The sequence below is a fragment of the Podarcis muralis genome, chromosome 9 (assembly GCF_964188315.1).
Source record: "Podarcis muralis chromosome 9, rPodMur119.hap1.1, whole genome shotgun sequence".
Classification (NCBI taxonomy): domain Eukaryota; kingdom Metazoa; phylum Chordata; class Lepidosauria; order Squamata; family Lacertidae; genus Podarcis; species Podarcis muralis.
The window spans coordinates 73,743,211-73,770,671 of NC_135663.1; the positions used below are offsets into that span (position 1 = coordinate 73,743,211).

The following is a 27,461-nucleotide window of genomic DNA, read 5'->3' on the forward strand; positions in this document are numbered from 1 at the left end:
CGTTCACCCATCAGGGAGGAGATCGGGTTTTCAAGAACCAGACTGGTGATGTAGCTTGTGGCAGCTATGCTCTGTGGGAGGAAGATTTGAAATGTATCAAACAGCTTGGATTGACTCATTATCGCTTCTCTCTTTCCTGGTCACGTCTGTTACCTGATGGGAAGACAGGTTTCATCAACCAGAAAGGCAATTGTTCCTTTAAAATAGAAAGTTGTGCCGCTTTAATTCAAGGTTATTGCTGCAGTCTGGCATAATTAATCCAGTGTGCTATTCTGCAGTGCAGTTTTGAAATTGCAACTTTGTTCAGAGTAATTATGGGATGATCTTGATTTTTTTTAAAAAAAAAAATATTAAAAGGTTTGAAAACCTTGTCCTAATTAATATTCTGGAATACTCCTGAAATTGCGATCTTTTGAGATAAGTATTAGGCTATGTTACTTTGTATGTGTGCTGCTATTTTTAAGATTGCATATCAATTATTCTTAATTGTTTTGAATGGGTATGGCACTTTGCAAAGGTTCTTTGGCAGAGAGGGAGAGGGAGGGGAAAAGAGAGGCTTCTGCCTCAAGGAGAATACAGTCGATTTGTGACAGGGCAGGGAGAAGACAAGTGTGGAAAGGGAGATTCTTGGGTTATATCCTAAGAGTCATGGGTGGAATGAGAATAGCTACAAGGCACCCCACAAACACTCCTGAAGCTAGAAGTGGGAAAGTTTGCAGGTAAATCCTGTAGCAATTCCTACTTAAAATGGTTGATGTTTTATTGATATTATTATTATTACTATTACGCAAGAGGAAGAACTTCGTGGTCTTTAGCTCTCATAGCAGTGAAAAGCAGCCCTTCTCACTATGTAGAAGGGCACATTTGGATCCCAACCCATTGAGGGGTGTGGCGATCACACAGGGTCCCCGGACATTTGACGGTCTATTGATCCCTGTGCCACCACTGTGATTGCTTTCTTCGCTGCCACCAACCCGTTTCTCACGGGTACACACGGAGTCCAGTCAGTTGTTAACATTAACAAATAATCAAGTTTATTTTATAGGCATGAACAAGCTTATGGTTTCAGTTAATTTTTCTTGTCAGTTTCTTAATCTTAGTTCCTTAACTGTCCTATTCGTTCCTAACAACTTCAAACTGATTATCCCAACTAACTATCTGACTCCACCTAACAATTCCTCTCATTCTCTCACCACACAACTTGACCAACCCACAGACCTATCCTCCCTCTTCCTTCTCCAACTCCCAACTCTCAGCTAACTTTCAGACACCACCCACTCTCATTCTAACTCCTCCTATCAGTTTCCACTGGCCAATCACATCACACTCATTTTAACCCTTTCCTTATGACCCACCTAGGAGGCAAACGCCACAAGGGGACAAATAGGTAAAGAAAGGGGAGCAAAAGTAGGAGTGAGTTTTGAAAAGGGCTTTTAAGGGAAAGAAAAGCTGGCTTACCTGTGCCTGTATGTAAGGTAGTTGAAGGCATAGGAAGCAGCAATGGAGAATAGATGGAACTACATATCCAGAATAGGGTCTTGGGGCAATTGAAGTTACTAGGGTTGGAAGAATGAACAAACACTGGCTATGTTCAGATGGTGGTAGCTTGGCTTTATAAGTACAGGTCTTTGCTTCTTTCATTTTGTGAGCTGGTAGACAAAGCACGAAGTCTTCCATTAGCTATAGTTTCCTGTTTCATCCAAACCATGAAACTATGGTTTAGGAACAATCCAGGTTATTAAGCCAACTGGAAGCCATGGCTTGATATCTTGCCTCGTTCCACAGCCATGCACTCTAGTTACCCCATTCAAACAAAATGGAAAACAATAGCTAATGGAAGACCATCCTAACCGGTTTGCTTTGTTGAGCAAAGTGGCATTATGGGCAACCCAAAGGCTCATTTACACGGCCACTAAAGCTGATTCTGAATTAGTTTGCTTCCAGGAATTGCTGTGGTTTTAGCATCTGCCACATAAAATCCAAGTAGAAAGCAACCCTTGTCTGTCGGCACCAGGCGTGCGTCTCAGTTACACATCAGTTACATGACGGCAAGGTCAACCTGGGCACCAAGTGGCGCAATCTTGCTTCCTTGCCATGTGTCAATTGTGCCCGCTTTGCTTGGCATCTCAATAAAAGCTTGGGCCAAAGCCAAGTTGGAAGCTGACCATTGCCCTTTGCGTATTGGGAAGTGTGAACATCCCTTCTCTGCTTCGGCTGGGCAATGCTTGAGAGATCCAGCAGTGCCATTGAAGCAGGAGTTCTTGAGACAGAGACCCTTCCCTCAGCCCCTCCTCTCTAGCCTGACCTCGCTTGAGATAAAGAAAGCTCTTTCCTCTGCAGGACTCCGCAGGACCAACTGTTCTGTATTTTGCTGCTGTTGGAAGTATTTTGCCAACTGTTAAGAGTGGAATCCCTTTTATCCGAGTGTGTCTTTTACCCTGAGAATCTGAAAACGGAAAGCATTTGCCCTCTGGGAAGAGCACTTTACAGATTGCATAGTTTCCCATTCCCCCCCCCCCCCGAGTATTTCTCCCTGCCCCCCACCCCTCATTAAATGGCAGCTGTTTTCGAATAGGAAGCCTTTATAGCTCTGAGGTCCAGAATAGGTTATGTAATTTGGATGTTGGAGCGGAAGGGTAAGTTTTACAGACACTTGAGAGACGGCCGTTAAGAGGAATCCTCACGCTTACAAATTCAGCTGTAATTTTAAAGAAAAATTCCTCCCTACTTCGTTCTTATTATAAACGCTTTTCTGATTAATATTATGAACTTTAAATTTAGCAAAAGGGCACTAGTCGGTTGGTTTTCATTAGGCAGGATCTCGCTTCTCCTGAGCAGTGATCTGTTGAAGCAATTGTAACTGCATAGCATGGAAAAGGCCATCATCCTCTGTATAAACATTTTTTCCCCAAAGAGCATGGAGAGAATTAGAAACCTCAGAGCAGTGTCCTTTTAAAAAAATAAAATAAAAAAATTCGCATGAACTGATTCACTGCCATTTTCACACCTAAAACATGGCACATCTGGGAAAGCCTTGAAAAAACACCCCCATTTGTTTTCCAGCTTTGGGAGATTTAAAAAATACGTTATTTTATTTAAAAGTAAAAATAGGATACGCAATGCTGTCTAATCATTTGGACAGGATGAAGGTGTCTGCCTCACAGAGAAAATTTTAAGATACCTTTAAATGGTGACAATTGTTCATCGTCAACAACCTACTAGCATTTCTACCCCCACGGGGGGGGGGGGGGTTGTTTTGTTTATTCTGCTTCAGATATGCAATAAAATGTGTAAGGTAAAGGTAAAAGTACCCCTGCCCGTACGGGCCAGTCTTGCCAGACTCTGGGGTTGTGCGCCCATCTCACTCAAGAGGCCGGGGGCCAGCGCTGTCCGGAGACACTTCCGGGTCACATGGCCAGCGTGACATTGCTGCTCTGGCGAGCCAGAGCCGCACACGGAAACGCTGTTTACCTTCCCGCTAGTAAGTTGTCCCTATTTATCTACTTGCACCTGGGGGTGCTTTCGAACTGCTAGGTTGGCAGGCGCTGGGACCGAACAACCAGCAGCGCACCCCGCCGCGGGGATTCGAACCGCCGACCTTTTGATCGGCAAGCCCTAGGCGCTGAGGCTTTTACCCACAGCGCCACCCGCGTCCCTAATAAAATGTGTACATATCTTATTAATACAGTAAAAGGTAAAGTCCAGTTTCAAACAACTCATCTCGCTTTACTGGCCGAGGGAGCCGGCATTTGTCCGCAGACAGTTTTTCCGGTTCATGTGGCCAGCATGACTAAGTTACTTCTGGTGAACCAGAGCAGCGCACAGAAACACCGTTTACTTTCCCGCCAGAGCAGTACCTATTTATCTGTTTGCACTTGGGCGTGCTTTTGAACTGCTAGGTGGGCAGGAGCTGGGACACAGTGACGGGAGCTCATCCTGTCGCTGGGATTCGAACTGCCGACCTTTCGATTGGCAAGCCCAAGGCTCTGTGGTTTAGACCACAGCACCACCTGTGTCCCCCATTAATAAGTTAGGGTACAATAATGCAATACTAATAGTGTATGGTATTATTAAAGTAAGATACATAATATTGATGCCACGATACCCTTGTCCCCATACCTGTTGAAAGGCGCTTCCCTCCTTTTATAACGTTCTGAGTGTAATGTACCTTTGACTTCGAGCTGGTTTTGTTATTTAAAATAATAAGTAATTTATTGTGCTTGTTTGATGTATTCCACATAGGTTATTTAGAGCAATCATTACAGCAACCCTTAAAATATGCCAGAATTACTGGCTGGAATTCAATATAGCATTTCACAGAATCTCTTCTCTTTGGCGATCACTTGTAGCCGAGTAAGATTGTCTTCCATGAACACGGTCTTAACAGTGAGTCTGTAAGTGATTGTGGAGGCCAGTTCTGGATCCACACATCCTTCCACAGTGGGGACATTGGTTTCCAAGTGGGAGTTGATCACAGTGTGAATTTGCCAAGCATGCCTTCCTCTTAGCACGTTTCTAACTTGTGTCCTGAGCTCAAGTGTCTTCAAAGCCTTTGGTAAAGGCTGTTCTCCAATTGGAGCACTCGCAGGCCAGCGTTTCCCAATTGTTGGTGTTTATACTACATTTTTTAAAATTTGCCTTGGGACAGTCTTTAAAACTCTTTTGTTGACCACCAGCATTACGCTTTCCATTTTTAAGTTCGGAACAGAGTAGTTGCTTTGGAAGACGATCATCAGGCATCCGCACAACATGACCAGTCCAACAAAGTTGATATTGAAGAATCATCATCATACACATAGTTTCTTTAAAGCCATAAAGACCATCTATGGGCCAATAAATCATGGCATATGCCCCCTACGCTCAGCAGACAGCACAATACTTCTAAAAGATAAAGAAACTATTGCAGTGTGCTGGAAAGAACATTACCAACATCTTCTTAACCGCAACTCCCCCATAGCTGCTGAGGTCCTCTCACAAATTCCGCAAAACCAAGTTAGAGATTTCGTGGGATGTGCACAGGTGGAACCAAGTCTTCTTGTGCAACAGGACTTCCTCCCCCTCTGCTCCTGTTCTGGAAGTTTCCCCAACTTTCCACAGCAGATTTAGTGGGTGCAGGCACATGCAGCAGGAGGAAAGACAGTCAAAGTTATCTGGAATTTTTGTCAGGAGCAAATCTCTAATGAAGAAAGGTTACAAAATTTGGGAATTTTAATTTAGAAAAAAGAAGGGCGGGACACATGCTTAGATCTGCGTAAAATGGAGCATGATGTGGAGAAGTGGATAGGGAGTTTGCCTTCCAGTCTCATAATACTAGGAGCAGCAGACATTCAGTGAAGCTAAATGATGGGATATTCAGAACAGACAAATGGAAGTAGATCTTGCCTTTGCACAAAGTTAGACTTTGATACCCCAAGATGTATTGATGACCACCAATGTAGATGGCTTTAAAAGGGATTAGATAAACTCACAGAGGATAAAGCTAGTCATGATGGCTATATGCTACCTCTGAACACCAGTTCCTGTGGAACAACAGCAGGGGAGGGCTATTGCTCATGTCTTGCTTACTGGTTTTCCATAGGCTGGTTGGCCATTGTGGGAAACAGGATAGCTTGTTCCACCAGGTCTCTACTTAGGTTGTTTTCTTCCCTCAACCATAAGCTCATTGGGACCATTAGGCAAGTTGTTGCCTCTCAATTTCAGCCTGCCCCACTATAATACAAAGATAATAATGTTGGCCTACCCTGCAAGTGGGATGCGGGTGGCGCTGTGGGTTAAACCACAGAGCCTAGGACTTGCTGATCAGAAGATCGGCGGTTCAAATCCCTGTGATGGGGTGAGCTCCCATTCTTCGGTCCCTGCTCCTGCCAACCTAGCAGTTCGAAAGCACGTCAAAGTGCAAGTAGATAAATAGGTAAATACCTTCCAGTGGGAAGGTAAACGGCATTTCCGTGCACTGCTCTGGTTCGCCAGAAGCGGCTTAGTCGTGCTGGCCACATGACCCGGAAGCTGTACGCCGGCTCCCTCGGCCAATAAAGCGAGATGAGCTCCACAACCCCAGAGTTGGCCACGACTGGACCTAATGGTCAGGGGTTCCTTTACCTTTACCCTGCAAGTTCATTGTGTTTACTGAATTGTTGTTGTTTAGTCATTTAGTCGTGTCCGACTCTTCGTGACCCCATGGACCAGAGCACACCAGGCACTCCTGTCTTCCACTATGTCTCTACCTCTCTTATCTCTCTGTTTACATAAGCTAAATCTTTAAAGAAAAGATTTCAAAATGAACTTTGTAAGTACAAATGCAAACCTTGTTGCCTTGCTTCCATTTTCTATAGGAGTTGAATATTATGACAAAATGATCGATAGTCTGCTAGCAAATGACGTGACTCCTGTGGTCACCCTGTATCATTTCGACCTACCGCAGCGTTTAGAAGATGAAGGGGGCTGGAGATCAGGGGCCACGGTAGAAGCCTTTGATAGTTATGCCCAGTTTTGCTTCAGAACCTTTGGGGACAGAGTGAAGCTGTGGATCACCATTAATGAGCCGTACGTTATGGCTGAGCTCGGCTACGAAGAAGGTACAATGGCCCCAGGTATTAAGGAGCTTGGCACCGGCGCATACCTGGCCGCTCACAACATGATCAAAGCTCACGCTGCAGCCTGGCACACTTACGATAGGCTATTTCGGAAAACACAGGGCGGACTTGTGTCTATAGCGCTCAACTCGGATTGGGCAGAACCCTTTGATCCGAATTCCGTTGCTGACCAGGAAGCTGCTAAGAGGCACGTGGCGTTTTGCCTGGATTGGTTCGCTGCCCCGATCTTCCTCAACGGCGACTATCCAGCCATCATGAAATCCCAGATTTCTGCTGTATGTAAAAGGCAAGGTTCTCCATCGTCGAGGCTTCCGGAATTTACTGAGGAAGAAAAGATGATGATCAAGGGCACCGCCGACTTTTTCTCTCTAAATTATTACACTTCCCGCAAAATTAAGCACCGAGATAATACGCATAGCCCACCAAGTATGTCTGCGGACAAGGAAGCGGAGCAAGTAACAGATCCATCTTGGCCTGTAGCAACCGGCAGTTCTTGGCTGGCTGTTGTTCCATGGGGTTTACGCCGCCTGTTGGAATACATTAAGGTATGTTATTCCCCCTGCCTCCACCCTTATCTGTTTATCCATTTCCTTGATGAACCAACTGTGACGAATGTCTCGTGCTCAAAGGGGTTTTAGTGTAGAGGTTGGAACAAAAGCACACTTTTTGTTTCACTGCAAATCCAGGTAACAACCCTGTGTCGCTGTCAGTGCATTGTGTAGCAGACCCACATTATGAGGACTGCTTTCCATCCGGCGTCAGGGAAGGGCTAGCATTGCATCTGTCAGGGTACAGGGTCATATCCAACATTAGAATAGAATCATAGAGTTGGAATAGACCACAAGGGCCATTGAGTCCAACCCCCTGCCAAGCAGGAAACACCATCAGAGCACTCCTGACATATGGTTGTCAAGCCTCTGCTTAAAGACCTCCAAAGAAGGAGACTCCACCACACTCCTTGGCAGCAAATTCCACTGTCGAACAGCTCTTACTGTCAGGAAGTTCTTCCTAATGTTTAGGTGGAATCTTATTTCTTGTAGTTTGGATCCATTGCTCCGTGTCCGCTTCTCTGGAGCAGCAGAAAACAACCTTTCTCCCTCCTCTATATGACATCCTGTTATATATTTGAACATGGCTATCATATCACCCCTTAACCTCCTCTTCTCCAGGCTAAACATGCCCAGCTCCCTTAGCCGTTCCTCATAAGGCATCGTTTCCAGGCCTTTGACCATTTTGGTTGCCCTCCTCTGGACACGTTCCAGTTTGTCAGTGTCCTTCTTGAACTGTGGTGCCCAGAACTGGACATAGTACTCCAGGTGAGGTCTGACCAGAGCAGAATACAGTGGCACTATTACTTCCCTTGATCTAGATGCTATACTCCATTAGTCCTCTTTGGAGCTGATCCATTGAAATTGATGGGTATAACTATGGTCCATTAATTCAGCAGGCCTACTCCAAGTATAACTTAGTTGGATACCACTCACTCTGTGATAAAGATGCGTGGGTTTTCATCCTCTTCATGCCCTCCCACGAAGTAACTGAGTCAGGGCCAGTTTCCCCATAATGCTTCAGACTACAACTCCCATCATTCCCAGCTAGCATGTCCAATGGCCAGGCATGATGTAGGTTTTACTCCACAACATCTGAAGAACATCACATTGGCTATCACTGATCTTGCATTTATAGGCATATGATATGATGATACTTCAAAACACAACTCTATATGAGCATGGGCAGACTTCAGAGTTTAAGCAGTCATAAGTTCTGAGGTCCACCAACCAGAGTGAGATGCAACAGCGACTCAGTGTGGTGGAATAGGGTGCTTCTGAGCATATGCTTTCCCCAAGAATTTGTGGTCCATACCAGAACCAAACTCACAAGTCCTTTTCCACGCAAAAGCCCACTCTTCCTTGTCCTCCAAGCTGTTGGGATTGTCCTACTCTCGTGTAGGACCCTGGTAGAGACACATGCCCGACTGGCATGCTCCCTCCCTCTTGGTCGGTCGGGAGCTTCAAAAGCTTTCTCCAACCTGAACATCAAAGCAACTGATACCAAGAAGCATCAGCACACTTAGGATCCTGCAGAGTATTCACAGTTTGCGTAACAGAACTCAGTAGCACAGCATTTTGGCTAATCTACTATATTTACATATAATACCCTCGGAGCATTCTGACTTAGCTCTGTCCTCTTTCTCACCAGACAGCAAAGAGAAAGAAACAAAGGACTGTAGTCCTACATTTCGGAACACAGTAGTACCCACACTGGAATGAAAACATTGTGATAGTCAACAATCTCATGACTGCAAACACGGAGCAGGAATCTCAACACAAGCAACCTAATTTAGGGCAAAGAAAGAGAACTGGCAGTCAGAAACACCTGGCAACCTGGCTCAAATTGCCAAATCCCAGCTTTAAAAGATCAACCATTAAGGACCATGTGGACATTATCTGCAAAAGTTAATACGGCCCCCAAACCAACCTTTTAATCACGCATCACAGATATTAATCTTGACAATATTCAAGTTCCGTCTGGCTGTTGCCTGCCTCCCGCTTTAAGTTTTAATGGTGTGCAAAGCAGTTCATAATAAACATTAAGATGATCAAAATAACATTTGGAAACAATTCATTACATAGCACATCAATAAATTCAATTAAGATGAAATCCGCAAGTCAATAGGATAAGTTCTATATCATAATGAAATAATTGGGACTTAATACAAAACAAGTGCAGAGCTAAATCAAAACCAGGAGGCTGAAGCAGAAATGCATAATAAAGGCAACCCCACTTAAAATTCTAGTTGCAGCAGCCTGCCTTAAATACAGTTCAGAGAAGATGGGATCAGACTTGTCCCCCCCCCCCCCCCGCAACTGAGTTCATATTCTGGAACCCTTTCTGTGTGCAGAATTTCATTTGGTCATCAGAAGGCAATATAGGACAGCATTCTAGGACACCTCTTTCGATGACTGTTTCCACAAGACAGAGTTCATCTCCTAAGACAGTGGAAGCAAAGTCACTTTATTCGAAATCCCTTATTCCCACACAGAGGCATCTAAATCTTTGAGGTAGTCCTTCTGTTTGCTTTCCACTTAGAGATAGCAGAAATCTATACCTTGACATTCTATTAGTTCCTTGGGTTGCATACAGACAAACATTAAAAACTGCCTTTGGCGTGCCATTTCTGCCGCCTCCCCGTCCCCAAGAGATGAGCATATTTACCCCTGCTTTTGCAATGCATTTGACAACATACTCACCAGAACTTGCAACACTGATTCACTTGCCTTGCACTCATTCTTTAGGAATTCTGAGCTGAAGCAGCAAAGGGGTTAAGAGACGGAGTTACAAATCTGGACAAGTCTTCAGCTCAGCGCTCATCTCTGGCATGAACTCACAGCACTTTCTCTCAGCCTGAAAACAAGGGTACCTTGTTGTTGTTTAGTGGTTTAGTCGTGTCCGACTCTTTGTGACCCCATGGACCAGAGCACGCCAGGCACTCCTGTCTTCCACTGCCTCCCGCAGTTTGGTCAAACTCATGTTAGTAGCTTCGAGAACACTGTCCAATCAGCTCGTCCTCTGTCGTCCCCTTCTCCTTGTGCCCTCCATCTTTCCCAACATCAGGGTCTTTTCCAGGGAGTCTTCTCTTCTCATGAGGTGGCCAAAGTATTGGAGCCTCAGCTTCAGTATCTGTCCTTCCAGTGAGCACTCATGGCTGATTTCCTTCAAAATGGAGAGGTTTGATCTTCTTGCAGTCCATGGGACTCCCAAGAGTCTCCTCCAGCACCATAATTCAAAAGCATCAATTCTTCAGCGATCAGCCTTCTTGATGGTCCAGTTCTCACTTCCATACATCACTACTGGGAAAACCATAGCTTTAACTATACGGACCTTTGTTGGCAAGGTGATGTCTCTGCTTTTTAAGATGCTGTCTAGGTTTGTCATTGCTTTTCTCCCAAGAAGCAGGCGTCTTTTAATTTCGTGACTGCTGTCACTGCTGTTACTGCTTTGTTGTAAGGATTCAAGCCAAAGAATGAGCACACTGTGAACACTTGAAAGCACTATACGAATTTTAAATGTATTTATTTATTATTAAGCTGTATTTTTTTTACCTTTTTCATTAAATGTATATTCTCCATAAAACAACAACAACAACAACCCATGATCAAGTTAAAAAATAATGGAAAAACTAAAAATGGGGGGGGGGAATGGAAAAACTATTGTAGCAGTTGGGCTTGTGATGCAGAGGGTTCCAGCTAGTTAGTGTTATAACACAGCTAGCTTCTGCTGTGAAAGAATACAAACTTCTTTTTAAGCTCAGTTTTTGATCAGAGATTGTATACCTGGGCAAACCACAATGAACACTTCTATAGCACCCACACGTCTGATGCTGCACCCTCTCAGAAAGCATTCGATAGTGTCGAGGTGCTCATAATGCTTCTGGACCAGAGATAGGCAATGCAAAGTGGACAACAAAAACTTTTAATATCTCATTCCTTAGAACTGGTCCATGTATTAGCCATATTTTGGTATTAACCTGGGCTTGCCCAGATTGAAATATGTTCTGTTATTCCTGGTAAAGACCCCTTTGATTCCTCCTAAAAGAATAAAGACACAACAGTCTTATTCATAAGTAACAAAAGGTAGTTTTACTCACAATCAGACAGAACAAAGTGTGACCCCTGAAGGTAGGCTTTAGGCTTAAAGTTGCAAACATATACAAACAGGCTTACCCCATATGGAAGATAACCTGGGGTTCCAGGTGAATCAGGAAGTTCACAGGATGAAAAAGAAGATTGAAGAGACAGGGAGGTGGTTGCGTGACTAGGCCTTTTACCCGGTCTGGAAAGGTCATGCCCACCTACTAGTCCCATGCAAAAAGTAAGGTTGCTCCAGCCAGGTGTAACAGGAAGTTCGACTGGCTGGACCAACACCCCCTGCATGACCACTCTAGCAAAACAAGGAATGTTGAATTTGACTGCTCCCAGTGGATTACATCCCACATACAATTTATTCAAGTTCTGTTTATGTGCCCCTGTACAATGCAATATGCAAGGATGTGGACTGTTCTAGCTTTGAATTGCTGCATCACAAGGACAGCCTTTTCGATTCAGTATGTGGATGGGGTGTGCGGCGCCTTCCGATCATTTCTGCCAGTGGGATTTGCTATCGCTTGCCAGGACTGAGGGGTTAAAAAGCAGTGACAATATAGCAGATGCTAATGCAGAAAAAGATATTTTAGTATTCTCATTAAAATAAGTAATTTCTCTGTCTTCATGGGTATTTGCACAGTTTTGCTTTTCCATTGTTAGTCATAAAAGGTCAGCTTGTGGAAAATTAAGTTAATAGGGTCAGTGCAATTTGATGAAAACTAGTTTTGGGTTGTAGCTTAAAGTAGATAGAGGGTAATGCACCTGATTTTATGGGCTTTTCTTAACATCTGTTCTGAATAAAACTTCTGCTCCCTTGTTCTAGGATACATATAATCACCCTATAATTTACATCACCGAGAATGGGTTTTCCCAAAGTGACCCTGCTGCACTCGATGACACTCAGCGCTGGGAGTATTTCAGGCTGACTTTACTGGAGATTTTAAAAGGTACAATTTAAGGATGATGAAAGATCAATTGTGCAAACTTAATATAATTTTCCTGTGTGCCTATTTGCATTTAGCAATGACTAGTGATTCTAGAGGCTAATGTACGTCAGACAAAAGCATTGTGATTAGAGGAGAAAATGTTTAGCAGATAGGAAAGAAAGTAGCTTTAGTCCTTCTGTGCCATCTTAGAGTGGAATGAAATGAGAAAATTTAACGGAAATTACTTTTTTCCCCAATCTGGTGTTCATAATGCTAAAATTGTAGGCTATGCTAATTGATATATGACCTGACAGAGGAAAATAGAGCTGAGAACGATTAATTTCAGAAATATTGTCGTCGAGTAGTGAAAGCCTGTACAGGAAAAGCCCTATTGGGTTGGGGCAGAATCTGAAAGAATTTGGAAGTTCGGGAGTAAAGCCAGGGCAAAATTTGGAGTCCATTGGCTATTAGATCCCAGAAATGCTTACCTAACACAATATAGTTTTACTGGTCAGACAAGTAAAATACAGGTTGGTTGACAATTCTGTTACAAAATAATTGTGCTGCTTTTTCAAAAAGTCTTCACAGTGCTCGGGTTTGTCTATTTTGTTTTGTTCATCTGAAAATAGCTAGTTCTTTAAATATAAAAAAAGGATAGTTTGGGATGCACGTGTGCAAAAATATACGATACGATAAGATAATCTTTATTGTCATTGTCCCATACAGAACAACGAAATTGAAAAATCTATCCCAGCTATCCCAACCTGGTTGGCCCCCTAAAAACTGCAATACCCCATTTTTAAATACAATATACTCCCATACAAACTCCTTACAATGCGTTTAAAAGCAAAATCACATTTGGGTAGAAACTGTTTCTCAGGCGGCTAGTCCTAGTCTTTATAACCCTGTACCTTCTTCCAGAAGGCAGAAGCTGAAAGAGATCATTTCCGGGGTGCGCACTATCCTGCGCTATCTCTGCAGCTTTCTTATGGCACCTGGAAGCATAGATTTGATCCAAGGTGGGAAGAGTGCAGCCAATTATTCTCTCCGCAGTCTTTACAACCCTGGACAGCATTGTTTTTCCCCTGACCATGCAGCTCCCAAACCACACACACAGACCACAAGTTAATACACTTCCCACATATACCCCTTTGATTATGCAGTGTCCAAATAGTCACACCATGTCAAATCTACCCATTTTGAAAAAACACTATGGATGATTTCATTTCAACTCCAGTTCTTGCAACAGGATTTTATAAAGTGATCTGTGCTGGCCTGTCATGGATGAGTAGGGAAATGTGCCCAATGTCTGTCATTCAAAGAATTGAAGTTTCTGCTGATTCCATTCACAAAGAGGTCCAAAGAAGAAACACAAGAATTGGTGTGACATGGTGTTTAAACAAGGACTGGGGAATCCCCACTTCAACCATGAAGTTAACTGGGTGGCCTTGGGCTAGTTACTATCTCTCTTTTTCTTTTTTTTAAAAAACTTTATTCTGAAACCGAAAAAGAATTACAAACATCAAATTCAAAATCTATATTCGTTTTGTAACATAAGCCTATTACATAGTTGACTAGATTAAAATATACCTCATTGCTAGAGACTTCCCTTTGCTATTTATGAATGCAACACAATTAGAAATATTATATTAGAATTTTTTATAAATTCCCCTATACCCCCCACTCCCCTTCACCCATGTGTGATCTCCATATTTTTTTTTAACTTCTTCCATCTTGTTGTGTTGTAGTTTAATAATTATTCAATTGATTCTTTTATTATTTCCTTGCTTACCCCTGCATGTTTTACATATCTATTAATATTCCAGTTCCGAAACCATATTTTCCGGTTCTGGAAAAAATATGGGCTGGTTACTATCTTGTCACCCTAACTTACCTCAAATGCTTGCTGTGAGGATAAAATGGGGTACCATGTACCTGAGCTGGATAAAAAGGTAATTAATTAGTATGTCACCATGCATGGGTCGGAACCATATGCTGGTCTTGAGCTTATCAAAGAAACAAATAATACTTGGTCATAGAATCATTGAATTGTAGAGTTAGAAGGGACCCCAAGGATCATCCAGTCTTCAATGCAGGAATCTCAACTCAAGCATCCATGAGAAATGGCCATCCAACCTCTGTTTAAAAACCTCCAAGGAAGTAGAGGCCGCAACCTTCCAAGGGCGACTCTTCCACTGCCAAACAGCTCATACTGTCGGAAAGTTTCGGAAAGTCGAAATCTCCTTTCTTCTAACTGAAACCAGTATGTTTGCAAGCACAATTCACAGTGTTGGTGCTAACCTTTAAAGCCCTAAACCAGGCATAGGCAAACTCGATCCTCCAGATGTTTTGGGGACTACAACTCCCATCATCCCTGATCACTGGTCCTGTTAGCTAGGGGTGATGGGAGTTATAGCCCGAAAACATCTGGAGGGCCAAGTTTGCCTATGCCTACCCTAAACAGCCTTGGCCCAGTATACCTGAAGGAGCGTCTCCATCCCCATTGGTCAGCCTGGACACTGAGGTCTAGCTCCAAGGGTCTTCTGGAAGTTTCCTCACTGCTAGAAGTGAGGTTACAGAGAACCAGGCAGAGGGCCTTCTCGGCAGTGGCGCCCGCTCTGTGGAACACCCCTCCATCAGATATCAAGGAAATAAACAACTATCTGACTTTTACAAGACATCTGAAGGCAGCCCTGTTTAGGGAAGTTTTTGACGTTTGGTGTTTTTAATATTCTGTTGGGAGCTGCCCAGAGTGGCTGGGGAAACCCAGCCAGATGGGTGGGGTATAAACAATAAATTATTGTTATTATTGGTTTGAGAACTACCCTCGAGAGCAGGAGAAAAGAAGCTTGTTCCCTCTTCCATGTGACAGCCCTTGAGATATTTGAAGATGGCTGTCTTCATCCTTCCAGAGTACATTGGGTGGGTTGATGGTACATGGAGTGGAGAGGCAGGTCTTCCTGGAGCCTTGATTAACAACAAAACTGAGGAGTTGCTGCGCCTGCAGGCTTCAAAATGGAGCGGCCTTATGGGATATTATGTTTTCTTTGAAATATGAGAGTTGTTTCAGCACAAGACCCACCACGTTTATGCTCAGAAGAAAACTGCAGCTTATGAGTGGAGGAACTATGAAAGTGTAACCACATGCAAATTACTGTATTCATCCTAGGTATGGATTTAAAATGTCAGTGTATATTCAAAATATAAATTTAGATGGGGGCAGACTTTGAACAAGTTGGGGGAGGCAGTTCTTGAGGGGCTGGTAAATCCCTATTGCATTAGCAGAACTAGTAGTTCTTTGGATTGAAATTATAATGTGAAAAGTGAGGAGATTTCACCCCTCCCATATCCAAGAATCTCCTGAGGAGTCTGCTGATTCTCCAGAGAGGAGGAGGCGTGTTCTGCTCTCTACTTATTCTGCTCCAGCACCACATCAAACAGTCAGTCAGTCAGTGTGTCGGAGAGAGAGAGACTGAGTGTTAGAGAGAGATTGTGTGTTTAGATAAGGTTGCTGCTAAGAGCAGCTGCAGACACTCAGTGCGGTTCAGCATTCATTTATGCTTAGACCTATTTAGCTCTGTATTATAGTTGTAGTTATAGAATAAAGAAGATATTCTACAGAGCTGCTCTCCGAGTTGTTTATATACTCTGCTAGACTCTGCTGTGCTCTGCTGTGCGACGACTGTCTTCTTGTGGAAGTGAATCCGGTGCTCACAACTCTAAGCTGTGAGTCCACAGCACTTTGACCTGTCCCTGGTCTCTGGAAGTGCTACCCAGCTTGCCTAGCCCAGTCGGGGCTGAAGTGGATGAGTCCAGTTGGTGGCACTGGCTCAAGGGCGATGCTGACAAAATGTTGCCCCAAGTCTCCCTCAGAAGTTGCTGCTTACTCCTGGCTCCAACTGAGGCTTCCCTGCTGATGAATGGAGTGCAATTTGTGGGGAGGGGCACAAAAGAGAAAAGGGTAAAATTGCCCTTCTCACCCCTGTCGCAATCCTGATGATACACAGCCCCCCCCCCCACAGCTACTATTTATAGAAAAAATGTGTTTATTAATTGAATTCCCACAATGAACACATCATCTAGTTTGGTCTTGTGACTATTGTAAGAGACAACTATAGACTTGTGTGCTCGATATGTATCCCAAATGCATAGATCCCTTTGCCTAAAAAGGCTGGTGAAGAGGATAACTCTCACAACTGTAACTCATTGATATGTGCTGATATGACTACAGTGGTTAAGAATTTAATTCGTTCTGGAGGTCTGTTCTTAACCTGAAACTGCTCTTAACCTGAAGACCATTTTAGCTAATGGGGCCTCCTGCTGCTACTGCACCACTGGAGCACGATTTCTGTTCTCATCCTGAAGCAAAGTTAGGTAATATTTCTGGGTTAGCGGAGTCTGTAACCTGAAGCGTATGTAACCTGAAGCGTATGTAACCCAAGGTACCACTGTATTATCATTATTCAAAATCACCATGGCCAAATGTTCATAAATAACAATCCTCCTCCTCCTCCTCCTCCTCCTCCTCCTCCTCCTCCTCTTCTTCTTCGATCCAGCGTCGAGGGCCTTCTGGTGGTTCCCTTCCTGAGAGAAGCCAAGTTATGAGGAACCAGGCAGAGGGCCTTCTTGGTGGTGGCACCCACCCTGTGGAACACCCTCCCATCAGATGTCAAGGAAATAAACAACTATCTGATGTTTAGAAGACATCTGAAGGCAGCCCTGTTTAGGGAAGTTTTTAATGACTGATGTTTTAATGTAATTTTAATCTTTGTTGGAAGCCGCCCAGAGTGGCTGGGGAAACCCAGCCAGATGGGTGGGGTATAAATAATAAATTCTTCTTCTTCTTCTTCTTCTTCTTCTTCTTCTTCTTCTTCTTCTTCTTCTTCTTCTTCTTCTTCTTCGTCGTAAATTAATCTTGAACATCCACTAGTAGCCCCTTTAGACTTGGCTGATCTCCCAGCTCATTGAAATCTGAAACACTGTCCCTGGAACAAAAGCCTCTTATTTGGCTTTCGACGTGTAAAAGTTTCAACAACTGTAGGATTTTCTGTTACTGTCTAGAAGTTAAAGATGCTCAGCATTGGTTTCTGTGGGGATAATATCAAAATCAAGCTGCATAAAGACAGAGCCATTGATTTTCCTCCCCTCCAATGGTGAAGAATCAATTTAAGAGGGGAACAAATGACATGCCTTCTCCTCTTCATGACTCAAGTCCGTAAGAGGTACATCCCAAGGTTTCAATATCTGTTTTTGTCAGTTTTCCCCCTAACAAAACTAACCTTCCAGCCCAGGAATATGCCTCAGCTGGCACAGCAGTCCACAACTGCCGAGAAGCTTTCTAATGGACAGCTCCAGGCTCTGAATGACAACTCACCCCTGGCAAGGTGCCATCGTAGTTATCTGAAGACTTCAATGAAAATAGTAGAGGCAAATTTAGAGGAACAATCTGATCTGTGCTATCAGGTTGGTTGTATCTGTTAGAATTCCTGCTCCACGATTGCAGTCATGGGATTTTTGTCTTTCACATGACGGTATATGTTTTGACTCCACAGAGTGGGAAGTGACGGAGACAGGATGTTTGTGTCACTGTGTTCCGTGAAGTGGGACTATTGTCCTTTGTTCTTTTCCTCTTTGCTGTCTGATGCTAGAGAGAGAGGGAGCCATGTTGCAGTGCTCCGTGTGTGTTTATATGTAAATAAAGTAGACTAGCCAAAATTCTGAGTTGCTGAGGTCTGTCATGCATGATCTGTGAAGACTCTGCGGATCCCTAAGTGTGCCGATGTCCGTTGGCATCGGTTGCTGTGATGTTTGGGCAGAAGAAAGCTTTTGAAGCTCCCGAACAAAAGACCAGGAGAGAGAGAACATGCCAGTCGGGCATATGTCTCTGCCAGGGTCCTACTCAAGTGTAGGCCGAACTCCTGACAGTATTTAGCTTGTAATCTATAGGAGCCCATCAGCTGATAGATTTAGTTTCTTTCAGTGGTAACATTGAAAAATTGCATTCCACACGTCTCAGTGAACTACTTCCTTTTAAAGGGGGAGGGATTATTTGATGGTAATTATGCACAACAATTAAATTTATCCTCCATGTTCAGAGGCAGTGTATACATAGGGCTTTTTCCCCCTAGCCAGAACTCACCGAAACTCAGTTCCGGCACCTCTCAGGTGGGCACTGTTGCAATTACAGTGGTACCTCGGGTTACAGGTGCTTCAGGTTACAGACGCTTCAGGTTACAGACTCCGCTAACCCAGAAATAGTACCTCGGGTTAAGAACTTTGCTTCAGGATGAGAACAGAAATCGTGCGATGGCGCGGCGGCAGCGGGAGGCCCCATTAGCTAAAATGGTACCTCAGGTTAAGAACAGTTTCAGGTTAAGAATGGACCTCTGGAACGAATTAAGTTTGTAACCCAAAGTACCACTGTATAAGAGAAGAAGGGAGGCGTTAGTGGTGAGTTCCAACACCTCTTTTTCTAGAAAAATAGTACTGTGTAGACCTGGATGCTACTTCCTATAGAAACAGGAGGGGAGGAAGAGCTTTTTTTATATCCTACTTCTGGATTCTCCCAAAGCATCCAGCAGATACTGCCCTCTCCCCCAGGAAGCAAGACTAGATGAGCGCTTGATCTGATCAAGCCAGGCTGTTCTTTCTTATGTATTTACCACTGAGCTATGGCACCTCTCTATGGCACAGCCAGCCGTTCTCCCTAAGCAGGGCTTGTCTGGGCTCTGAGTGAAATTTTAATTACTTTCTTCTGCAGGGATGGGGAGAATGGAAGTGCAAGTGAATAGCATACTTTTTTGGGGGAGAAATCTGTGTTCTGAATTGGTTGTTTTGGCTGATAAATTGCTAGCCTTCTCCCGCCGTCATTCCTTTTCATTACAGCTTTGAGTTAAGGCAGTTTTGTCAGTTCCTGTAAGGGGACGCCTTGTCATTCCAATGGTCTCCAGATAATGAAAATGCAAGTGTACGGAAAGAATATTACAATGTCAAAATGAAGCACTGGCGCTGCACTTCTGTGTATTTGCCTTTACAATGTCAGGGTAAAATGGAAACAAAAATATTGATCAATAGAACAGAGCATTAGAAGTGACTGGATAAAATGCACACAATGCATTATGTGTTATGAAGTCCTATTAATATTAAATGCAAATAACTTTGCAGGGTTACGGTGGAGGATTTGAGCTCGCAAACATGATGCAGTTGTGAAGCCACAGCTATTGCACATAGATATATTGTGTTGGCCAGGTATACAGAGCACAGGTAGTCAAGTGGTAGCTTGTAGGCCAAATTAATTTGATCTGACTCCTAGTGTTCTTTTTTAAAAAAGAAAAAAAAAAGAAAATCTGTTTTGAATTATGCTGATTTTTTTAAAAATATAGGCTCCCTTATAATAAAAACCTCCAATATATATTACAAGTTTTAAAAGATACAGAACACAAATAGAATCTGGTCTGAAACCTGTGAACCCAGTGCTTGGCCACTGCATGACCTAGATGTGTTTTCCCCATCAGTTACCAATATGCTGTAAAGATTGGTATTTATTAATTTTTTTCTGCTGAGCTGTTAAAAAACCCACAACCTTTTCACTATTGCATGTCCCCTCTCACTTTCTCTCCATTGCCACCATGTAACAAAACCTTCATCCTTTCCTGTATCAACTAACTTTTCTGAAATATACTCAGAGTCGAGTGTGGATTTCATGCTGCAAACCCGGAAGTGTTTCGGTTTGCGAATTTTTTTTGGAAGCCGAACACGGTCCGTTTTGAGTGTCACGCTGACGATTTGAGTGCCACACTTCCGTTTTGAGTGTTACGCTGAGGCCTGTCTGTTTTTGCTATTTATTTTTTGTTTTTGCAGCTCTTTTTGTTTTGTTTTTGTGAGTGTGTGGAACCCAGTTCAGCTACTGATTGATTGATTGATTGATTGATTGTGTGACTGCAGTACATTGTTTATTGCTTTCAATTTATGGATCAATGGTCTTGTTGGATAGTAAAATTCATGTTGAATTGCTGTTTTAGGGGTTGTTTTTAAAAGTCTGGAACAGATTAATCCATTTTGCATTACTTTCTATGGGAAAGTGTGCCTTGGTTTTGGAACGCTTTGGTTTTGGAACAGACTTCCGGAACGGATTAAGTTTGAGAACCAAGGCACCACTGTACTAACATGCTAGGCTACAGTTACAGGCTAAAAGACACTTATTTGCCTGCCAGTCAATTCAATTTCTGCAGGAAAACCAGCCAGTTTAGTTCACAATCAAGACTTCCCTACACCCTGGCTTTACAGTTAGTAAGCCATGTGGGCAGAAGAGTATGGACAGAAGACAGAAGTGTTTGTGTGTGTTGGTGTTTTTTTATTTGCCTTGCTTTCCCATGTTGATGGTCTTGGCTTATCATTAACACCATCCTGCAATATAATGCAATATCCTGGCTAAAGGTAAAGGAACCCCTGACTATTAGGTCCAGTCGTGGCCGACTCTGGGGTTGCAGCACTCATCTCGCTTTATTGGCCGAGGGAGCTTCTGGGTCATGTGGCCAGCATGACTAAGCCGCTTCTGGCGAACCAGAGCAGCGCACGGAAACACTGTTTACCTTCCCGCCGGAGCGGTACCTATTACTCTACTTGCACTTTGACGTGCTTTCGAACTGCTAGGTTGGCAGGAGCAGGGACCGGGCAACGGGAGCTCACCCGTCGCGGGGATTTGAACCACCGACCTTCTGATCGGCAAGTCCTAGGCACTGTGGTTTAACCCACAGCGCCACCCACGTCCCTGTAATATCCTGGTTACTAAACCATAAAGTGATTTATTTTTTTTTAAAAAATGTTGCATTTAATTGAATTTTTAGTCGAACAGAGCAGTATAAAGAAAAGGAACAACTCCTTGCTCATTTTCAAAGTCTTCACCTACTGACCTATTTGAAGCCTTAAAAAATAAAAGTCTTTAGAGAGTGGGAGAGCTGGCAGTGCAGACATTTGTCCCCTACAGCAAAATGTGAAGGAACTTGTGTGATGTGTCCCTGGGTCTAAAATAGTACAGAGTTTTGGTTGGTGAAGGTTCTGGGAGAGAAGTATGTATTCTGAACAGCAGGCATGTTTGTATTCTGATTAGAGTCGGTACTTGTAACCAAAGAAATCCCAGAGTTTTCAGTGAGTTCTCCAAAGGACTTATCTTTTAGAGAGAAATTAAAAAGGCCTGTGGATTTTCAACCCAAAGGGTAATTTAATTTTTCGTATCTGCGCATGAAAAGAGACTTTACTGCTTCATATAATTTCTCAACAACAATGTTACAATTAAATATGGTTCCTTCTGATTATCCCCTGCTGGGAGAAACTTTTTTTGTCATTGCACTATTTTATATTGTAAAAGTGAGGAGTTTAAAGATCATTTTTATGGTGATTTTATGGTCGACTCCCAATTTATGCATCCCTGCTTGTTAGCTTGTATATGCAAAATATAAAATTAGCTGTGAGCATCAAAGAGCTAATGACAGCCTTCACATTTTTGCTTTGTTTTTTTATTTTGAGTGGGAAATACATTATGAGTGAGAAATTTAAAACTGGAGCTGAAATGTTGGAGAAGTCGTGTTGAGGGCAAGCTTCTGAGACGGTCATAGACAATATATCCTTTCACCCCTAACAGTAGTGTTCAGAGTTTGAGATGACTTTTTTCTTCTCCAGATGACACTCAATGTTCCATGGCTGTTAGAGGTCACTAAGCATGCTCAGTCTTCGGGCTCTTTGGGGCTTATTTTTCCTCCTTTACCTTTTCTGTTGTCCACCAGTATTTCGCTTCCCATTCTTGAGTTGGGAATAGAGTAGTTGCTTTCGAAGACAATCATCAGGCATCCGAACAACACGATCAGTAGAATAAAGTTGATGCTGAAGAATCATTGCTTTGATACTGGTGATTGTTTGCCTGTCTTCCCAAGCGATGTGTAAATATTTTGAGAGACACCGTTGATGGAATCTTTCAAAGAGTTGGAGATGGCATTTATAAGTGGTCCATGTTTCACAAGCGTAATAATAATAACAATAACAATAATAATAATAATTTTTATTTATACCCCGCCCTCCCCAGCCAAGGCCGGGCTCAGGGCGGCTAACAAGCAATAATAAAAAAAGTTGAATGAATACAACTTAAAAACAAGATTAAAATACAATTAAAATATTGAAACATTAAAATATTAAAATGCAGCCTCATCACAGGAGGAGAAAGGAAAAAGAAAAAAGAAAGAGGGGGAGGGGGAGGGAATCAAACTGGCTCCAAGCCAAAGGCCAGGCGGAACAACTCTGTCTTACAGGCCCTGCGGAAAGAAATCAGATCCTGCAGGTCCCTGGTCTCATGAGGCAGAGTGTTCCACCAGGCCGGGGCCAGTGTTGAAAAGGCCCTGGCTGTGGTTGAAGCTAATATGACTTCCTTAGGGCCCGGGACCACTAGGGTGTTGCTATTTATGAACCATGAGGCTCTCCATGGGGCATACCGGGAGAGGCGGTACATTATGGTTGGTAGTACAATGGCTTTGTAAACAAGCATTTTGGTTTCCCTGTGAATGTCCCGATCCTCAAATACCCTGCGCTTCAATTGAGAGCAAGCTGCACTGGCAGAGCTCAGGCAATGCTGGATTTCAGCATCGATGTCGACTCTTGTGGAAAGATAACTGCCTAGGTAGGAGAAGTGATCGACATTTTCCATCTTTACACCATTGAGTTGGATTTGTGGCACTGCAGAGGGGTTATTTTGTGCTTGTTGGTGCAGCCTTTTGGTTTTTTGGATATTGAGTGATAAGCCAAGTTTTCTGTAAGCTTCTGCGAAGATATTTAGGATGGTTTGGAGGTCATCCTCTGAGTGTGCACACGCTACATTGTCATCAGCATACTGAAGCTCTGTGACAGAAGTTACGGAAACTTACTCTTTGCTTTCAGCCTACGCAGATTAAAGAGCTTTCCATCTGTTTGATATATGAGTGCTATCCTGGTAGGGAGTTTCCTTTCGACAATGTGTAGGATCATGGTGATGAAGATAATAAAAGAGAATTGGGGAGATAGCACATCCCTGTTTAGCGCCCAATCCCACTGTGAATGATTCATTTTGAGAGCCATTGTTGTCCATGATTGTTGCCGTCACGTTATCGTGGAGGAGCTGAAGGATGTTCACATATTTATCTGGGCAGCTGATTTACATAAGGACAGTCCACAGGGCATTATGATTGACAGTGTTGAAGGCCTTAGTTAGGTCAATAAACACCATATACAGGGGTTGATTTTGCTCTCTGCATTTTTCTTGAAGCTGTTGAGCAGCAAAAATCATATCCATTGTCCCCCTAGAAGGTCGAAAACCATTTTGGGATTCAGGAAGGGAGTCCTCAGATATAGTTAAGAGATGGTTTGCTAAGATCCAGGCAAGAATTTTGCCAGCTGCAGCTAATAAAGAGATACCTTGACAATTTCCGCAATCCATTCTATCACCTTTTTAAAAAAGATTGATGTTTTTGGCACCCCTAAAGTCTTCTGGGATCTCTTCTCTCTCTCTCAGGTTTCCCCAGGCCCACTCAAGGCAGCATTCTCATCTGAGAGACACCCAGTAGTGACATGAGTAGCTTAACTGAGTGCCAGAGATCAAACTGATTCACTGACAATTGTTTTAAAATAGTTAATTTTATTCTGAGGTTCATTCTAGGAGTTAGCATATAGAAGAGGTTGCTAACTTGGGGGGAGGGAGGGCTGTGAGTATATTAGTTATTTCTCGCTTGGACTACTGCAATGTGCTCTACGTGGGGCTACCTTTGAAGGTGACCCGGAAACTACAACTAATCCAGAATGTGGCAGCTAGACTGGTGACTGGGAACAGCCGCCGAGACCACACAACACCAGTCCTAAAGGATCTACCCTGGCTTCCAGTGTGTTTCCGAGCACAGTTCAAAGTGTTGGTGCTGACCTTTAAAGCCCTAAACGGCCTTGGCCCAGTATACCTGAAGGAATGTCTCCACCCCCATCATTCTGCCCGGACACTGAGGTCCAGTGCCGAGGGCCTTCTGGAGGTTCCCTCATTGCGAGAAGCCAAGTTACAGGGAACCAGGCAGAGGGCCTTCTCGGTAGTGGCACCCGCCCTGTGGAATGCCCTCCCATCAGATGTCAAAGAGAAAAACAACTACCAGACTTTTAGAAGACATCTGAAGGCAGCCCTGTTTAGGGAAGCTTTTAATGTTGAATAGACTATTGTACTTTAATATTCTGTTGGAAGCCGCCCAGAGTTGCTGGGGAAACCCAGCCAGGTGGGCGGGATATAAATAAATAAATAAATAAATAAATAATATTTGCAAACCAGAGGAACTGTTGTGGACCCTTAACACGCACCACAGCCTATTCTGTTGGCTTAGGAAGAATGTTTCCCTCAATCCTAATTTCAGCAGAGGAAGGAGACCCTGTGGGTGCCAGAGCTGACCTCCATCAGCTGGCCTGCACTCTCAGGCAATGTGTTGGTGACCCCTGGCATATAGTATACTATTTGAAAATATTCCCACAGATGCCAAGTTGGGCTACCTTATCTGAGAAGCATATGGGGCGCAGGTGCCACTGTGGTCTAAACCACTGAGCCTCTTGGGCTTGCCGATCAGAAAGTTGAATGTTTAAATCCCCACAACGGAGTGAGCTCCCGTTGCTCTGCCCCAGCTCCTGCCCACCTAGCAGTTCGAAAGCACGCCAGTGCAAGTAGATAAATAGGTACCACTGCAGCAGGAAGGTAAGCGGCATTTCTGTGCGCTCTGGTTTCCATCACAGTGTCCTGTTGCGGCAGATGTGGTTTAGTCCTGCTGGCCACATGACCTGGAAAGCTGTCTGTGGACAAACACCAGTTCCTTCATCCTGAAAAGCAAGATGAGCACCGCAACCCCATAGTCGCCTTTGACTGGACTTAACCATCCAGGGGTCCTTTACCTTTACCTTATCTGGGAAACCTTGCAAAATTCAGCATCTCAGCATCCATTTGCCACCTTTGTATCCCACTTTTCTCTAAAGATCCCAGATCTATAAGGACGTGACCATTTTATCCTCCCCACAAGCCTGTAAAGTTGGTCAGTTTGGGAGCCAAAGTGATCTGCCCAAGGCCATTCAGTGATATTCAGGACTGAGCAGGGATTTTGAACCCTACCTCCCTGGCTTCAGTGCAACAGTATGAGCCACACTGTATTCCAAGGGATCTCTTTACATTCTCAACCTTAAGTTAGAATTAACCACAATTTTTTGGTTGTGAGAATTACATGAAGCAGAGAAAATAATCAACCTGTGATCAAAGAAGTTCCCTGGGACCTCGCTGCCATTCAATTACCCTTGGACACCTCACTTGCCTCCAGAGTTCACTGTGCTTTATATGTATTCTTCATCTTCCAGGAGTGTGCAGTGTATCTGTGTTGTACGGGCTTTAGACGGTGCATTCTCTGTAACTGGAGGTGGCAGTGTTTTGCTGTATCCATTTCATATTCTCTCTTAGTCAGAGAAAAGTCTACTTTAATTCTTTCATCTCTAATCTATTGATCTTAAATAAGCTCTGGATGTGCACCTGTTGCTAGCTTGTAATACAAAAGGAAGATTAACATGATATGAAAAATGTCTTTTATTTAAACAAAAAGCTTTTCCAGAACTTCAGTTTTATTAATGTGTCCTGTATTTATAAATGTATCGTTGTTTATTAATGCCGCTCCCCTAAAGAAAAACACACACACCCCAAAAACAACCTAGCATGACATCACAATTGTGCATGCAGCAAAGTCTGGCTTTGATCTAATTCAAAAGAAATTCTTTATCAGGAGATAGCAGAGATATAGGAATAGAATAATACACAGTTGTTGGCCGTTTGTTTTTGCCACTGCATTTTTGGAGCATCTGCAAATCTAAGTGCTTTTCAGAAAGACAGTGCTGTGATGTGGCGGCTGCTGCTGCTGCTATATCACTAATAACCTTAGTCCCAGGCCCCAAATGCCCTATCTGTCCCCCCTGGGGTGCGGAAGCCATTTACCACACTGGGTAGTGAACAGAGACTGCTAGTCTTGCAGAATTCAGTTAATCGCCAGATTTCTTTTTTGCAGCGGCAGAAGATCAGTGCTAGCTGAGTTCAAAGAATAAATCTGTCTCATAGTTCCATTGTACTTCGTTAGATTACCGAGGATGAAAATGTTTCGTATGAGCCAAATATTTCCTCAGTTGGGAATTCAAATCCGATGCGATGAAATATATACATCTGTTCCAAAAATTGGTTTCTCGTTGATGTTCTGAAGAGAGGAGGACAGCACTTTTGAGAACGTGGGAAGAGACTTGTGGAATCAAACGTTAAGGCCAATCTAGTGTAGAATCCTGTACTCATAAGTGGCTAACTAGATGCATATGGGAAGCCCTTGAGCAGGACCTGAGCACAACAGCGCTACTCCCTTTGTCATTCCCAGTGACTAGTATATCAGTTGGAAGAGCAAGCTTGATTTGAAAATTCAGCAGGAAGGAAAAAGACTTCTCTAAACTCTTCAGGACAAACGGCAGAGAATTCTGTTTTATGCCTTCATCTTTCCAGCTTTGCAAATAAGATAATCCTACTTACGTTTCTCGTGTGTTTGTCTTCAGCTATATGCACTGGAAATGCCTCCAATGAGAAATTTAGAGGTTATAGAAGCCTTTCTTTTGTGTTTAGTTCAGAGGTCTTAGGATAGTGGCACTGAAATATTGAGAAGGTCGATCAGAAGGTCGGCGGTTCGAATCCCCGCAACAGGGTAAGCTCCCGTTGCTCGGTACCTCCTCCTGCCAACCCAGCAGTTCGAAAGCACGTCAAAGTGCAAGTAGATAAATAGGTACCGCTCCGGCGGGAAGGTAAACGGCATTTCCGTGCACTGCTCTGGTTCGCCAGAAGCGGCTTAGTCATGCTGGCCACATGATCCAGAAGCTGTACGCCGGCTCCCTCAGCCAATAAAGCGAGATGAGCGCCGCAACCCCAGAGTCGGTCACAACTGGACCTAATGGTCAGGGGTCTCTTTACCTTTAAAGAAAAGTGGGACATTCCGGGAATAAATCAGAAACCAGGATGGCTTTTGTAAATCTGGGATTGTCTCTGGAAAATAAGGACATTGGAGGGTCTGCCATCCAGAATAGGCAGACAGCCAATCTCCCAAACACTGGAGCCACTCACCTACAGTGCCTCCATCTTCCCAAGGCTCAGTTTGTTAGCCCTCATCCATTCCACATCTAAATACAGACAGTGTTCCAGACCATGGTCTGCCTCTCCTGACACAGATGTTAAAGAGAAACAGGGAATAGGGCCG

At 43.6% G+C, this 27,461-nt stretch overlaps 1 protein-coding gene across 1 annotated transcript in view; it reads left to right on the forward strand.

The window, feature by feature from the left end:
• The first annotated feature begins 6 nt into the window (after positions 1–6).
• LOC114604044 (cytosolic beta-glucosidase-like) overlaps positions 7–27,461 on the forward strand; it is a 40,246-nt gene continuing 12,791 nt past the window's right edge. The window contains exons 1-3 of the mRNA XM_077934430.1: positions 7–45; positions 6,333–7,138; positions 12,060–12,183. Coding sequence (XP_077790556.1) covers positions 6,353–7,138; positions 12,060–12,183 — 910 coding nt within the window. The 5' untranslated portion in view covers positions 7–45; positions 6,333–6,352. The remainder of the gene's footprint in view (positions 46–6,332; positions 7,139–12,059; positions 12,184–27,461) is intronic.